Raw genomic sequence first — 17466 nt, forward strand, 5'->3', positions numbered from 1 at the left:
TATCATATGTGCATCCACTCGATTCCCTGATGCTATCCCTTTCAGAAACATTTCAACCCAAAAACTTCTAAGGCTTCGATTAATATTCCTTACTTTCGTTGGCTTGTCCAAAGAAATTCGGTCCGTGGTCCTTTGAAGTTGTTGAAGGAATACTCGTTGGAAGATGATCCAAAAGAAATACACTTACTTTATTACGTTTCCAAGTTTCGATCCAGACTCTTACGTGCTTGTGAATTGGCTCGAAAAAATTTGAAGTCATCCCAAGTTAAAATTAAGAATGTTTAAAATGTCCACTATGGGCCATCCACTACAAAAAAAAAAGAAAGAAAGAAAGAAAAACAACAACAACGTAAGACTGTTAAGTTGCAGTTTATCATTACAAGTGTATGATCTGAAGATAATCCATGTAAAAGGGTTTGATAATATTTGTGCTCGTTTGCTTTCACGTTATATGTAGTTATATGATCATAAGTTATATGTATTGATTGTGTTGTGCACTATCATGATTATTGAAGTGGTATAATCCTTTGAATAATGTATTATATTTAATGTATTGTTGTCAATGTACGTATATATATAATATCTTAGTTTAAAATTGTCTAACTCCAATTTTTAATTCTCCAAGGAGGGAGTTGTGACGGATTAACTATTTTATATATATGGTTTAATATCGATATTCATTAAGTTGAATTTATATTTAGAAATGTACATAAATTATATTGTTAAATATGTATTGCGAAACTTCAAAGTCCTGGAGAAGTGTTTGAGTGGCTCTCACCCCTTGATAAGTATTTAAATGACTCTCATCTTTTGAAAAATGTTGAATGATTATGAGTTCTTGAACATGTTTCATTATTTTATCTCCTTAGAAGTTTGTAAGGATTCGGAAAAAAAATTTAATTAAAATATTGTTTATCCGTAAATCAAGCTGAATCAAACCCTAGTACTATATCTATAAAAAAAAATATTTTCTTGAGAATCTTATAACTCTCAAAATGTTCTATTGAAAGTTGATTCAATGAAAACCGTCTTTTCTACTAATGCACGCTATTTAATAATGAAATCACACACAAGATCCAATCAAGTTCTCGGTGTATACAATTAACTATAAGTTATAAAGTTAGTTTGTTATCCTGAATTTTTAGTACTGGTAATTCATATACAAGTGCAATACGCTAAATACACTTTGCTCAAACAAACATAATTAACATCAATACGAATACAACCAAGAATTAAACCTCAGGTAAAAAACATATTTGAAGTATAATGCGAGTTCCATAGATATATAAATGTACCACAATTTGTAAATTTCAACAAAAGTATTTCTAAAAATAATTAAATATAACTATTATTTAACACATTAGAGTGGGAAATATTTCGTAAGCCTGATGCCATCTATTGTGAATTTTATATGATACTAATAAACTGAGTTTAAAAACAAAACTAAGAAACCCTATAACCCGAACGCTTTCGAAAGTTAGACCTTTCTTCATCAGATATTTGTCCTTGATGAAGAAAGGTTTACCTATCAAAAACGCTTAGATTATATGGTTTCTTATTTTTGTCTTTAATTGATTTTTTTCATCATACTTGTTTTCCTAACATCACAAATAAACTAACTTCAACGTTAATTTTGATTAATTATAAACTATAAACTATGTAAAGAAGATATACCAATGCTCTGTCGAAACAAAATATAACTACTTCATTCTGCTTTTAAATTGTTGTTTATCAATTAACTATCGGGAAAAGAAAAAAATAAAGTCCCAGAATTTCAAAAGCGAGATATTCTTAACCAGATTAGAATAAAAAATCCAAACAATAGATATCGAACAATTTTTTAATGAGCTTTATGTAAAATTTAACAACATAATTATTGACAATCCGATTTATTCTTTATTTAAACTATTTTTAGTTAGAGCCTTTATTGATTCAAAAGTTTGTTCTAAAAAAATGACAACAAGTTATTTTTGTGTATGGTGGTAGTAGTTTTAGCGCAAAGCTATACAACAGGTGATCTGTACTCTGTCCACTGCGGGGAATCGAACGCCAGAGTTTAGTGGTGTAAGTTCCTAATCTTATCGCTAGCTCATCGAGAGTCATGTTTGAAGAAAGTCTGGATACAATTATTTTTTTTTTATATAATGTTTGCAATTACCAAAATATAAAACAATTCCTTAATAACATAGTATTATAAGTAGGTTTTAACTTAAGTCCCAGATATTTTGTATTTAGATAAAACCTCAGGTTGGAATAGGGAGTTTTTAAGCAAATCGTAATAATAAGTCATCCTTATCACGTAAATATGTTTTGGACAATTAAATTATTTGAGGGAGAAAACTTAAAGATAGCGAATGAAAGTTATATAAAAACTTAATACAAAGCTCTAATTTTTCACACTCTTCATCAGTTGGCTTTGTCTTATATGTTTTTAAAGTTTTCAGAAAGCGACCTATTTTAGTAAAAGTTTCAACTCTTGGGTGAGAAATCTGTGTTTTAAAGAACAAAAAAATATTTCAGTTTTGGTTTGGACGTTTAAAAATCATTATTTCTTTAGAAAACGAATACACATATATTTTACAGTAGACAATAATAATAATATGTTTGAAGCATTTACTGGTTTTTTCCTTTCCACTATATAAGATGCATATTCTGACTTTTTGCATCGGTTGTGCAATAACAGCACGTTTTGCAGTTAACCTTAAAAAACTGATTACTTCATCCGCCGAAGATCTACGCAGATCACTCACAAGGCCAGTAATGCCGCTAAAACAGTCAAACATAAAATGTGTAGAAGTGTTTGTTTTTTATTCTAGTCAACCTTTTTAAGAGGAAAAGCCAGTTTTTAAGGAAGGTTTTCTATGTAAACCTTAAATCTTGAATAAACATTTACGGTTTAAGTGTCTTCATGAAAGCATTGCTGACTAAATATAACATTTGCTAATTATGCCTAATAGATTAGCCATAGAGTACTATTCTTCAATATTGTCAACCTTTGTCTCAAATATTTTACTCTTTTCTTTAGAATTAATACAATGTAATTTTATAGTGATTTTTTTTAGTAACTTTCGTACATATCATAGTTTCATGAGCGTTGTGGTGTTTACAGAACATACTTTTTGTTTCTTGTGGCTGTACAACTCAGTCACTCATCTTGGTTTCGTTTATCGTTAGTTATTTCTAGGCAGATTATTTTCTAAATAAATTAAGTATCCAATGCCAATGCTTTAAATATTTTGTTGTTGTACTTTTGTTTGTTATATTCAAGACATTAAATTTCACATTTCGGTGAAAGTTTCATTGTTCTTTACGTTGTTAACTTTCGACAAAATGTAACATTGACCTTTAAATAGAATTTTAAGTATTGATGAATATTATATAGAAATAATATTCTGATATTTTAGATCAGTAGATCATAAGTTAACACACTAAAGTATTCTTTTGCAAGCTTTTGACCACTTACGATGGTCACCTACAGGTCTAATAAAAAATAAACTAAACAGCCACCCGTAATATATTAAAACAAATCGAACCACATTTTGCACTTTCAACAGAAGTTGTGTAGCTGATTGATAAATATTGGTGTCAGGTTTCAACCATTGAAAGTATAAAGCCCTAGCTTCAATAACCTGCACAAAATACTTGGATTGAAGCTAGTAGCACACCATCACAGTTCATTAACTGCTGCTGATAAAATGATGGAACTACTGTGAGATTGAGATGTTCTTTTAGAGTAAAAATAAAACGAATTGTCGACCTTGTAACGTCTACAATGAAGGCAAACAGAATGATAGGCAACAAAATGCGTTAATGTGTACAAATTAAATATTTCAAATATAAACAAAATTACTGAGATGAGTTTATAGTTTGATATTACAATAACTTTGGTTAGGAGAGATTTTCTGGAAAAACTATTCTTTTAATCTGATAATCTGGCATTATTTAGCTTTTTAGTTCTACCCTTCTATATAAGTTTTCTAAATTGTAACCGAATTTGGATGAATGCATTTCCTTCTGAACAAGGGAGATCTGTATATGCTTAACATGAACTTTATTCGAAAAAATTATTATATATACTTCATAATTTATTTTAAAACTAGGCCTTTCTAAATACATTTCTATAACGGATTGTATGACAGATACACTACGATGTTAGTTTAAATGTTTTTGAAAACATCTATATAAAATTACATATAAATCGTTTATATTTAGAATATTTGTCCTGTTCTTGTATTTGTAATTTATTTTTAAGGCAAAACTACTAAGGTTATTTCCAACCATCTCTAATTTTCGATTACTGACCAGTCGGCAGCACCCTACCACGCACTATCCATACTAAGGAATTGACTGTCACTCTTATAACATATCTACAGCCTAAAGTGCAGGGGAATATTTGATGGTATCGCACGGATTCGAACTGGATCGCCAGCTACAAAATCTAGAGCTCTACATAGTTGCGCTCTCTCTGTTTGTTTGTTTCGAATATTCGCGCAAAGCTACAAGTCAATCTGTAGGAAGTGTTCCTAATTTTGAACTGACACACTAAAAGGAAGGTAACTAGTTAACGCCACCCACCACTATCCCTTGAGCTACTTTAATCGATGTTCACCTATGTATTCTTCGTTATCCGGTTGTTATACTAAGTTTTTGCGTTACCTCGTCCCCCTGTAGATGGATCTTCACCACATTTGGTATGTTGGTGAATTACGTCAATTCGCAGATGTATGCAAATCTTCAACTTTGTAATCTTTGTTTTGCGGTTTTCATGGTCGGTTTCTTGTTACTACTTTGTTGGCTTCCCGGCTTGGTACCTGTACTGCAGTGAAGATTTTTTACTACTATGTTGGCTTCTCGGCTTGCATTTGTGTACTGCAGTGAAGCTTTTTCTTACTGCTGTTTTTGTGTACTGCTAAAGTAGGGTACTGATTCGTAGATCTTCACCAAATTTGGTATGTTGGTTCGTCAGTTCTTTCCAGAGATACAAAAGAAGTTTCACCTTCATACCTTTCATTTTCCGGATGTTATGGTCGGTTTTGTTCCTAATTTTTTGGGTTTACTGCTACCGTAAACTCCTGCATTGTTGGATATTCACCAAATTTGGTATGTAGGTGCATTGCATCGATTCGCATATATATGCAAATTTTCAACTTTGTATTTTTGGTTTTGCGGTTTTTATGGCAGGTTTTTTGTTACTACTTTTTTTGGCTTCCTTGCACGCGTATGTGTACTGCAGTAAAAATTTTTTACTACTACGTTGTCTTCCTAGATTCCGTAGCGTTTACTTGCTACCTTTTTGTTTCCTGTTAACGTAGGGTACTGAATTGGTGGTTCTTCACCAAATTTGTTATATAGGTTGACTAGTCCGTTTCGCATATACATAAAAATGTTCACCTTTATCCTATTATTTTTACGGTTGTTATGTTCGGTTTTATTACTACTTTTTTGGTTTATTGCCACCGTATCGTACTGCATTGGTGGATATTAACGAAATTTAGTATGTAGTTTCACCAGTTCGTTGCGCAGATACAAACTAAATTTCATGTATATTCTCTTCTTTTTAACGGTTGTTATGGTCGGTTTTACGTTTCGTACCTCTACCTTGCCCCATATAGCTGAATCTTCACCAAATTTGGAATGTTTTTGAATTGTGTCGTTGCATAGATATATTCAAATTTTTATATTTGTACTCTTTGTTTTGCTATTTTTATGATTGATTTTTTTTGTTACTAATTTGTTGGCTTCACTGCATGCGCATATGTACTGCAGTGAATATTTTTTACTACTATGTAGACTTCCCTGCTTACGTACTAGTACTGCAGTGAAGCATTTTCTTATTACTTTTTTTGTTTCCTGCTACCGTATGATACTGAATTTGTGGATCTTCTCCAAATTTGGTATGTAGGTTCACTAACTTGTTTCGTATCAACATGCAAATTTTCACTATTATACTCTTCGTTTTGTGGTTGTTATGGTAAGTTATGCTTTTCGTACCATTATTTCGCCCCCTTTCGAGGGATCTTCAATAAACTTTGTTTCTTGGTTTATTGCATCATTGCGCAGAATCATGCAGAATTTGAACTTTGTAATTTTATCTTAATGGTTTATATGATCGGTTTTTCTTACAACATTGTTGGCTTCCCTGCTTGCGTACGTGTACTGCAGTGGAGCTTTTTCTTACTACATTTTCGATTTTCTGCTACCGCATCTTACTGAATTGGTGGATATTTACCAAATTTGGTATGTAGGTTCACTATTTCGTTGCACAGCCACGTGAAAATTTTCACCTTTGTACTCTTCGAGTTACGGTTGTTATGATAAGTTTTGTGTTTCGTACCATTACTTAGCCTCTTTTGAGGGATCTTGGTTCATTGCATCATTGCGCAGAATCATGCTAAATTTAAACTTTGTGGGGTTATCTTTGCAGTTTTTATGGTCTTTTTTGTTACTATTTTGTTGGCTTCCTTGCTAGCATACTAATACTGCAATAAAGCTTGTTCTTACACAATTTTCAATTTTCTACTACCATATTTTAATAACTTCGTGAATCATCACCAAATTTGGTGTATAGGTTCACTAATTCGTTGCGCAGTCACGTGGAAGTTTCACCTTTCTACTCTTCTTTTTACGTTTCTCATGGCACGTTTTGCGTTTCGCACCACTACTTTGCCCGCTTTTGAGGGATCGTCACCAAATTTTGTTTACTGCATTATTGCGCAGATACATGAAAAATTTCAAATCTGAAGTCCAATATCTGCATTTTTTATGGTCGCTATCTTGTTACTACTTTGTTGTTTCCCTGCATGCATATTTGTACTGCAGTGAAGCTTTATATTTTAAATTTTCGAATTTCTGGTACCGTATGATACTGAATTTGTTGATCTTTTCCTAATTTGGTATATAAGTTTACTAATTTGTTGCGCATCAACATGCAAATTTTCACCTTCACTCTTTATATTATTTGCGGTCTTCGTTTTGCGGTTTTCATGGTCAGTTTTGTTAATACTTTATTGGCTTCCTTGCATGAGTATGTGTACTGCAGTGAAGATTTTTTGATACTACTTTGCCACTTTTGAGGAATCTTGAATAAATTTTGTTTTCTGGTTCATTGCATTATTATATAGATACATGCAAAATGTCTTCTTTGTAGTCTTATTTTTTCGGTTTTTACGATCGATTTTTTTTACAATTTGTTGGCTTCTCTGCATGCATGCATGCATGGGTACTGCAGTGAAGATTTTTTACCAGCATATCGGCTTCTCTTTTTGCTCCCGTGAAATGCAGTGAAGCTTTTTGTTACTACGTTTTTGATTTATTAATGTATGGTACTGATTTGTGGATCTTCACCAAATTTGGTATGTGGTTCACTAATTCGTTGAGCAGCAAAATGCAAATTTTCACCTTTATATCCTACGATTTACGGTTATGGTAAGTTTGGCTGTTTCGTACCACTATTTTGCACCCTTTAAATTTTCTTTGCTGATTCGTTGCATTTACTGTGCAGATACGTGCAAAATATCTGGTGGATCTTCACCAATTTTAGTATGCTGTTTTATTAGTTCATTCCGCAGATACATGCAAATTTTCACCTGTTTACTCTTATTTTTACGGTTGTTATGGTCGGTTTTTACTATTTTTTCGATTTTCTGCTATCGTAGGGTACTGCAATGGGCGATCTACACCAAATTTGGTACATTGGTTCACTAGTGTATTGCGCAGATACATGCTAATTTTCACTTATGTACTCTTCGTTTTCTGGTTGTTATGCTAAGTTTTGTGTTTCGTACCACTACTTCTCCCCCTTTTGATGGATCTTCTCCACATTTACAATATATGTTTATTGCGTTGATGCGCTGATTTACGCAACTTTTATACTTTGTACTCTTCGTTTTGCGGGTTTTATGGTCGGTTTTTTGTTACTACTTTATTGGCTTTCCTGCATGCGTATGCGTACTGCAGTGAAGCTTTTTCTTATTTCTATTTTGTTTCCTTTTACGGTAGGGTTTTACATTGATGGATTTTCACATAATTCGGTATATAGATTAACTAAATTAATGCGCAGCATCATGCAAATTTTCACTTTTGCTGTCTTCGTTTTGCGGTTTTCATGGTCAGTTTTTGTTAATACTTTATTGGCTTCCTTGCATGAGTATGTGTACTGCAGTGAAGATTTTTAATACTATGTTGGCTTCCCGGCTTGCGTACTTGTACTGCAATGAAGCATTTTTTTACTACTATTTTGTTCGGGTTCCTGCTAGCATAGGGTATTGTATTGGTGGATCTTTACCAAATTTGGCATTCAGATTCGTTAGATCGTGGCGCACATACATGCAACTTTTCGCCTTTGTACTCTTTGTTTTGCAGTTTTTATGATACGTTTTTGTTAATACTTTGTTCGGTTTCCCGCTAGCGTAGGGTACTGCATTCGTTGATTTTCTACAAATTTTCCATGTAGGCTCACTAGTTCATTACGCAGATACCTACAAATTTTCACCTTTATACTGTTCATTTTGCGGTTGTTATGGTTGGTTTTTTGCTACTACTTTGTTGGCTTCCCTGCATGCATATGTGTACTGCAGTGAAGCTTTTTGTTCCTACTTTGTTTGGTTTCCTCCTCGCCGCGTAGGGTACTGCATTGGTGAATCTTCACCAACTTTGGCATTTTGATTAACTAGATAGCGACTCAGATACATGCAAATTTTCACCTTCGTACTATGGCCTTATATTGTTGTGTATAATACTTCGAATGTTCACGAGGGTTGGCTTGAATTCTACTTTTTTATATCCTTTATGTTTTAGTTTTATGCTTGACGTAGACATTTCGAAGTTCTTGGCGAGTTTAAAATATATATATGTTAGAGGTTAGTGACAATAATTCGTATGTTTTTTAACAAGTTTTTCTATAAGTTTTCGGTTTTATTATTACTTTTTTGGATAAAACATCTTTTATTATTTATCCCAAATGTATTGCTACTAGACTTAACTAGTGATGGTACTTGAAATTAATTTTAGGTTTAAAATTTAGTTAGAATCTTTTAATCATAAACTTTAGGCCTATTATTTCGAGTGCTTCATCTTCTTTCGGCGTTGAAACCGTAATTTTTAGGTTAGATGATATTATTTAAAAAAAAACGTTCTGGTACGTGTGAAATATCGATGGATTTGTGAAATCTTCCATTTACCAAAAAGCTACTTGAGTAAGACAACTTCATGAACTAGATAAATCGAATATACTTTAAAAAAATTTTCTGGGACGTTATAGGGCAAGGTTTGTGTGATAAGATTATGTCAGTGACGCTTTGAACTCCTACTGTCTAGCATTGTTTATTACTACCCTGGATAAATGGGGCTGTATGTATGGCCTTGGGATGAAAACGTAATCTTAACATATCTTAGCTTTCAATAAATCAGTGGCAATTCCTGATGCAGTAGTTAATAAGGCGCTCACTAGATAGCAATGTATAAGCAAATACTTTACGAAAGTTTGTTGTTAAGCGCAAAGCTACACAATGGGATATCTGTGTTGTGCAAACCACAAGTATCGAAACCTGGTTTTGAGCCTTATAAATTCACAGACTTACAGTTGAGCCACTGGGAGGTATTTCACAAAATAGTATTAATCCTAAAGAAAACATCAAGACGTAACATCTTAATTTTGTAAAAATATAAAATGTCCTTAAGTTATACTGAAAAATCTAATTTTCGATTCTTATTCCTATATTGTTATAAATGAATCCTTTGTAAAAGTTTTTTGGGAAAAAATATTAAGTAGTGTAAGTTTTGAAGATATACTTAGAGTGATTGTTAAACATCAGAAATTTGGGTCAGTGTTAATTTGTTCCCAAGATGCAAATTATAAATCAAAAGCTCAGTTGAATTAGATAATTTATTACTATATTCAAAATTACAACAAATTTTATAAGCTAAACAAACATTTGTTACGATCATTTTTTTTTGTTGTTGTTTATCGTATAATTGTATTCTTATCTACATATTATAATTGTCGACCGATTCATTAACTATGAATTTTAGATACAAACATTTTTGGCTTCATAAAGACAAGTATACAACGACTCGGTTTAAAAATTAACATCGTCAATGTTATTGTTGGAATATTATTTAGTGCAAATATTAGAGTATTTTAAGTTGTTTAACGCTACTAATGTTTCGTTCTTCAACATTTTCAGTCCAAAATATACAAACGTAATGGCATTTGTGGAATTGATAGAAACTATTTACATTATTGCAAAAAATTTAAAACCAACAAATTATTTACATGTTGTAATTCAAGAAATACTAGCCCCAATGGCACAGCGGTATGTCTGCGACTTACAACGCTAAAAACCGGGTTTCGATACCCATGTTGGGCAGAGCACAGATAGCCCATTATGTAGCTTTGTGCTTAATTTCAAACAAAAAAAACAAACAAGAAATACTAAGCTTCAATGTGTACACATTTAGGAAATTGCTTACGATCCTATTTAACTCTACTTCCTTTTTCAATAAATATTGATCTCTATTACAGATTGTCCCATGCACTACGATTTTTTAAACGATCACCTCAGGGAAAATATCGTAATCATTGCGGGTTACTTTTCGAAGCTTCTGTCAAGTTGCCTTAGTTGAGTAGGGTGCTGACACCTGTGAGCTGTCAAATGTTTTAACGAAATAAATAAACTCAGACTGAACTTGACTGAACTAAGATTTTTCAATTAAAAACATTCTCGTAAATCATGATTGATTATTCATGCTGTTATCGTATACATATCAATATACACTAAAAAATTATGCATTACTGCATACGGGGTAGTTGTACCAACCACAAAAATCTAGCACACATTATGCTGTATTCTCCATGGAGCTCTCGCTAATCTGCTAGAGCAGCAGGGATTCTACCATAACTGAACAGCTATCATCGAATATCATATGGATATTTTTTGTTGTGAAACTATGCTAAATAGCTCAGAAACTAAGGGTTGCAAAAGCCTTTTGATCCCATTAGTTTTGAAACCAACTAACCATCCTAACTTAAGGTGATAATCTTACAATGTGGCACATGCACTGTACTTTACTATGCTTCCAACAGCTCAGAAAGCTGGGGTCACACCTTTTCAGCCGTGTTTTCAAACTCTCGCTATCATCTTCAGTCAAAAAAAAAAGTGATGCACTAGGCCTTATATCTACCAGCACAAGCCATCCTAGCTTCATGGTAATCAAGAGGAAATCACACAATGTAGTTTATATACTGTATAGTGAACATCACTTGATAGCAAGGATCAACACTTCCTTTCAGTCATCTAATGCTCAACCTAATGATCATTCTAACTGCTTATCCAGTATAACTTCCAGCCATACTGACCTAAATACTGTTGTTAACAGCTTTATAGACAATTGATGCCAAGTCTTTCTTCTTATGACTCTTTCTAATCCTGAAGAACCAGATAAGTAATCTCAATTCTTATCTTTCAGGTCATAGTGGGATAATACAGTATTTTCATCTGATCTAATTACTTCCTCTTTTAACTCTTGAACATGCCAGTTCATTGGAGTATGGATGCAACCGATCAACATGATATACTGTATGCACCCTTGAACAGTTGTCTCTCACACATCAAATAGGTCAAGTCATTGGATCACACGATGAGGTCTGGTCCAACTGCTGGTACATACCAAAGCCACTTCCAATTTGGTGTATCCATTCTTTTTACTGTCTTATGGTAGCATTTTCTGTGATATATGTTGGCATTTCCCAGGTGCGGATGAGTGAACTTGTGCACTTCAACTAATATAGACTTAAACAGCTCTACATATTCCTATGGACACGAAGGGACATCTGCTCATTGCAGAGGACCATACATTACAACTACAGAAAGTAAAACTTTTCAACTGAATGTTAGAATATTTTGCAAACAGCCTGTTCAGTCTGGTTCCATTGCATGATATACCATCATGACACAGGGCAAGTGTTCATCCCAGTCTAAACTGATAAACCTAGCAAGCATGCACTTCACAGTCTGTATTACCCTTTTCAGTAACTCAACAGACTGGGAGTGATATAGAAAACTGTACATCTACATTATACCCAACACTTTATATAACTCTGAGAACAGTTGACTCTGATCTGAATGGACCTATTCAGGTATTTCAAACTAAGCTATCTAGTGTTCCACCAGTGCATCAGCCATGATCTCAGCAGACATAGGGACCAATGCATAAATCTCAGCACACTTTGTAAAGTAGTCCATGAAACATGAATATGTACAAGCAACCTTTTTCTTTCTTTGGGAGTGAAGCAACAATATCCAGAGTTATTCTCTGGAGAGGAGAACCAAAAATTCTTTGTTGGAGTTTACCCTGTTTAGATCAACTTTTCTTCTGGGCATCATACACCATACACACTAGTTGTGAATATGTTGACTTGAACATGGTCAACTGAACCACTCTCTAATGTTAGTACAACTGTAAAACCTTGGTACCTTCCAGTCTTTGTGTTATGCAAAATTCGGAAAATCTCATGCCTTGGAGTCCTGGGGACCACAAGCTGTAACACAGGCTGAGAACCACTTCTCAGTGGTTGGTAGCAATGGCAATGCACACCTTCCTGCACTCATAACTGATCATACAAGTGTCATATGTTATGTTTGCATCTGCCACACTCCCCAGTTTTAGCTAGATATGCTTTACCTTGCTGCAGGGCAAACAGTGCCCACACTTTCCCTGGATCCTTCAGTTGCTCTTCCTGAAGAATTTATTGCAGCATCCATCCACTAAATGGAATTTCTTACTGTATGATGTTATAGCAGAAATAACCATAACTCCCAAAAAGCTATGATCTGGGCAGTCAATAAATGGACAGGATATCACTGTCTGTGCTTTCCATGTTGTGGAAAACATGTTGTTGAAAACAAATTATCACAATTATATTTGAATTAGTACCATCTTTGATGTGTTATAGACTACTTACGATAGGATATGTATACCTCAAAATATCTGAATACTAAATATATTATCAACTGTAGCAATGGTTTTCTGTTCTTGATTAAGATCCATTTTTCATATAATGAATACATAACTAGTGCTTCCTATGGAAAATAAGATAACATCAAATGTAATTGTACAATATATCATGAACAATGTAATTTTAAAAAATCTCAGTATTTAGTATCATATTTTACGTAATAAAATACAACAATTATAAAAATGAATTTTAAGACATTACTTCTAAAAAATATGCAAGTGGTAGTTTTGTGATGTTTGGTATTTTTACCATAAATATTTTGTACCCATGATCACAGAGTTATCAATTTATTTAACACTAGCTGCAATACAAGTCCCCTGGATGGAAGTTATGTAAATTCATGATTACTTAAAGGTTATCTTAGAGCATGAAAAGTTGATTCCCTTATGTGTAATTGTAAAAAAAATACAAAAATGCCCATAAAAACTGCAAAACACAAAATATGAAACCACAAATTTGTATGTATCTCTCCATGGACCCAATGAACCTCCATACCAAATTTTGTGACGATCCATTTACAGGGAGCAAAGTAAGGTGGTAAAAAATGCAAAATGGCAGTAAAACTGCAAAATTCAAAACTCCGCATGGGCCTAATGAACCTCCATACCATTTTTGGTGAAGATCCATCCACACCCTGCAAAGTAGTTACATGGACATAAACAGGCAACAGACAGTACTATTATATTTATATAATTTTATAAAAAATAAAATAAAACTTTCTACACAAATTATGATTTGAATCCCAATAACGTGTTGAACCAGCATAGGTACTTTCAACCTGTGTCTAAAGTGACTAACAGGCTAGAAATTTATATTCCTATGGTATGTTGACAAGGTAAGAAATGACCACGAAAACACCTAACACTGTTTTATAAGTCAAATTTTGTTAAACCTTTCAGCCACAGTCAAATAAAATGGAACTTTGGTAATGCTCTAGTAAAATGAAACATTTTAGAATTTTCATGTATATATAAATTGACTAAGAATATTATGATTGCACTGAAAAATTATAGTGTGTTTCCCTTACATCTTCAGGCCATTGAGGCTGTCGGGCTATTACATAGTTATTATTCTTGCTTTCTGAATTTTAAGAAGATAACTGTAGCCTAACTTTTATCTGATTATCTATTTCTTTAATATTTAATAGAGAAATAAATTACATTATTTTCATTCAGCCTTAAAGCAAACTTTCTGTTATTGTATCTATTTACAGTTTGTTTCAAGTTACTTCAAACATGTGGGTTATTTGGATGTGTGCACACTTTTAATGTATCAGTCTGAATTAGTACTTATGAAAATGATGTAAAAGTCAGTCATGTGTGTACTTTTTGGCAGAATGTAATATCACATTTTATACATTAAGAATGATAAGCAAGTTTGTATACTTTAAATTATTATAAGCTAAACAGAAACTAAAAGTGACAAGGTCTGTCAAATGTATATTAATCCTTTTAATACAAGATGTACATACTGTCAATAAATAATGTAAAGTGTGCAAACCATAAAAAAACCAACAAATAACATACAAGACCACAACACGTTGTTTTTAGACTAAAAGACGTAGATTTAATTTTAAAAAATCAGGATAAATGAGGATGCATATTTGTTTGACATCAATGATCTTCCCTTTTCTTCAGTTTGTTTGTATTTTTGTTATCAAACATAATAAGAAAAAATGTTCATTGTGGTAAAGAAAATAATAATTTGACCTAACTAAGAGTTTTTTCTTTCCAATTTGTAACAAATACTTATGTGATAGAAAAAAATATTATTTTGAAATCTCCTTAGCACGAACTACAGAAAATCTGTTACTAAAACCAAAACAACTTTTATGAAGTTTAAATTTGCAGGCCTGTGTAGTTTAAAACAATTACACTGTAATTTGAAAACATTTAAAAATATCAACATGTTTTAGTTAAAAGTATGAATGTGTGATGAACTGTAATTTACGTTAATAAGCAGCAACCCAACAAGTGGAGTTGAGAGATTTAATTGATTACCTATGAGAAACAATCACACAGATTAATGTTATGTAAACTAAGTGATTAATTGAAGATATGATTAAACTGATTAGTAGAAATTAGTTTTCTAATTTTTACTGTTATTGATTATTTCAATAATAAATTTATCAAAAATATGATTAATTGAAGATATGACTAAACTGATTAGTAGAAATTAGTTTTCTAATTTTTACTGTTTTTGATTATTTCAATAATAAATTTATCAAAAATATGATTAATTGAAGATATGACTAAACTGATTAGTAGAAATTAGTTTTCTAATTTTTACTGTTTTTGATTATTTCAATAATAAATTTATCAAAAATATGATTAAATCAATTGTCATAAAAATGATTAAATAATAAAAATTACAGTTTCCAATAATTACTATTTTCAATTATTCCAACTATCCAAGGGGAAGGGTAGCTTGACTGGCGGCATCCATCACCTACCTCTTTTTCTTGCTTATATGTACCATGGTTTGAGGAATACTTTACTAATCGATTAATCAAATTTAATTGCCGAATGGGGCCCCTAAGTACCAATAATCACCCAACTTACCATTGAGGCATCCATCCATGTTGTAAACACAATATACCAACAGAAACTTGAGTCTTTGTTAACTTTGAGGACAAAAACATAAACAACTTGTTATACTACATACTTTTCATAACAAACAATCACATAGACAAATAAAAAATAGAAGAGGTTTGACTTCATTAATGCCAAAGTTAACATTTTCCTTACCTGAAAATATATTTCTAATAGTTACCTCTTTACACAGGATAGGTTGATCCTTCCTATGAGAGCTATTGCACAAGAAGGTTGCATCACCTTCCTTTTGGTGGCCATCATGTACAAGTGCAGTTCATGTTCAACACAAGCTTGTTTGGTGGGTGTTAACTCAAGGCTAGTGGTATATATGTGTCATAGGCAGATGCAAGAGGGATTAAACTATTCTGCATGCAAAGGTATCATCTCAGAAACTATCATTGTAATATTAAACATATTGTCCATTACATTAATATTACAAAATAAAATAATTTTATTTCTGGCATAAAACAACCAAATATATCTTCAAGAAACTTGTTCACAAGTAAAAATGCTCAACTTGGGTGCTTTATTCATAAATTTTGTTTTTCTACAGATAAAATAAGTGACTGAGCAAGAATAATAACTATAATTGGCTACATTTACAGCATTACAAAGAAACTATATATATATAGTGTCTGTGAAGCTTTACATTAAAGTAAAATACTGAATTCATCTATGAAGCTTGTCGTCCAGGAGTAATCTTTCCAAGTTCAAGTCTGTGAAGAGAATGGTCTTTACTGCAAAATATCACCAAATGACAAATGTCAGTTAATATAGGTTAGATACATACACCAATACATTTTTACAAATATATATTTATATATGTACACACGAATTGTGTTTGGTGTGTTTCAGGTACACTGTGCAGGAAGTTTAGTTTCTAAACCCTATGATTACAGGTACCTCTGTACTGCACATCACGAGATTTTACTGTGTTACATTTAAAAACTAATTAAGCAATGTTACTATCAATGTATACCAATGCATTTAGCATAAAAATTTACAACATAATTCAAAGTTTTATATTATCTAAGTTTTAATTCCTTTATTTCAAAAGAAACCTTAAAGAAAATTCTTAAACTTTAGTTTTTGTTGTCACGTGATGCATGAGTTCACAAAATGTTATTTTTCCATCTTTGAGGCTTGACTATTTCTTGATGTATGCTGAACTTCTATGCATAGAAAAGAAACTAGGTTAGTTGCCTTGTTTACACATCCCCCTTTCAAAGTCCTTAGGGTTAATTCTTCCCTGCAACAAGAAATATATTTTGCTAACTCCTGACAGATATCACACCTACCTTCTAGACTTCAAAGTGAATTTGGAATCTTACCCTCTATATAACTGACGTCAGTTTGTAATCAATCGAAAGTTCCCCCTTTGAGCTATGTAAGACTGTCAGTCTTCATAAATTATTGACACGGAGAATGTCATTATACTGTTAGAGAAATAGAAGTATGATGATCAAGCCAACAGCCAGAACAGGAATGACATTTTTTGAGACCCACATGTAGCTTTGTTAGAAAGTTATATAAATTACAGTGGTATTTTTGAAGTATCAATCTAGTAATTTATCATTTTTTGATATTTCAAAATGCATACGTAAAATTTACAAAAGTTAATTTGTTTACCGACCTCCATGTGTGAGATTCAACAAGGCTTATGGTGAGAGTTAGTAAGAACAAAGCATCAAAAGTGCAAACTTTTTCTTTAGCATTGGTAGTGAGAGAAATCATTGTTTCCTATATGCTTTTTATTTAATGTTCCTTGTTTTAAGAAAAATAACTTAAATTTAAGAACTTGTGAGTAATAATGTATATATATATATATATATATATATATGTGTGTGTGTGTGTGTG

General features: G+C 32.3%; 1 protein-coding gene across 1 annotated transcript in view; it reads right to left on the bottom strand.

Annotated features, from left to right (window-relative positions):
• Positions 1–16112: 16112 nt before the first annotated feature.
• Positions 16113–17466, bottom strand: part of LOC106468981 (NADH dehydrogenase [ubiquinone] 1 alpha subcomplex subunit 7-like) — a 24853-nt gene continuing 23499 nt past the window's right edge. Inside the window, exon 4 of the mRNA XM_013929434.2 lies at positions 16113–16346. Within this exon, the coding sequence (XP_013784888.1) occupies positions 16283–16346 (64 nt within the window). The 3' untranslated portion in view covers positions 16113–16282. The remainder of the gene's footprint in view (positions 16347–17466) is intronic.

This window comes from Limulus polyphemus, unplaced genomic scaffold (assembly GCF_000517525.1).
Source record: "Limulus polyphemus unplaced genomic scaffold, Limulus_polyphemus-2.1.2 Scaffold3247, whole genome shotgun sequence".
Classification (NCBI taxonomy): Eukaryota; Metazoa; Arthropoda; class Merostomata; order Xiphosura; family Limulidae; genus Limulus; species Limulus polyphemus.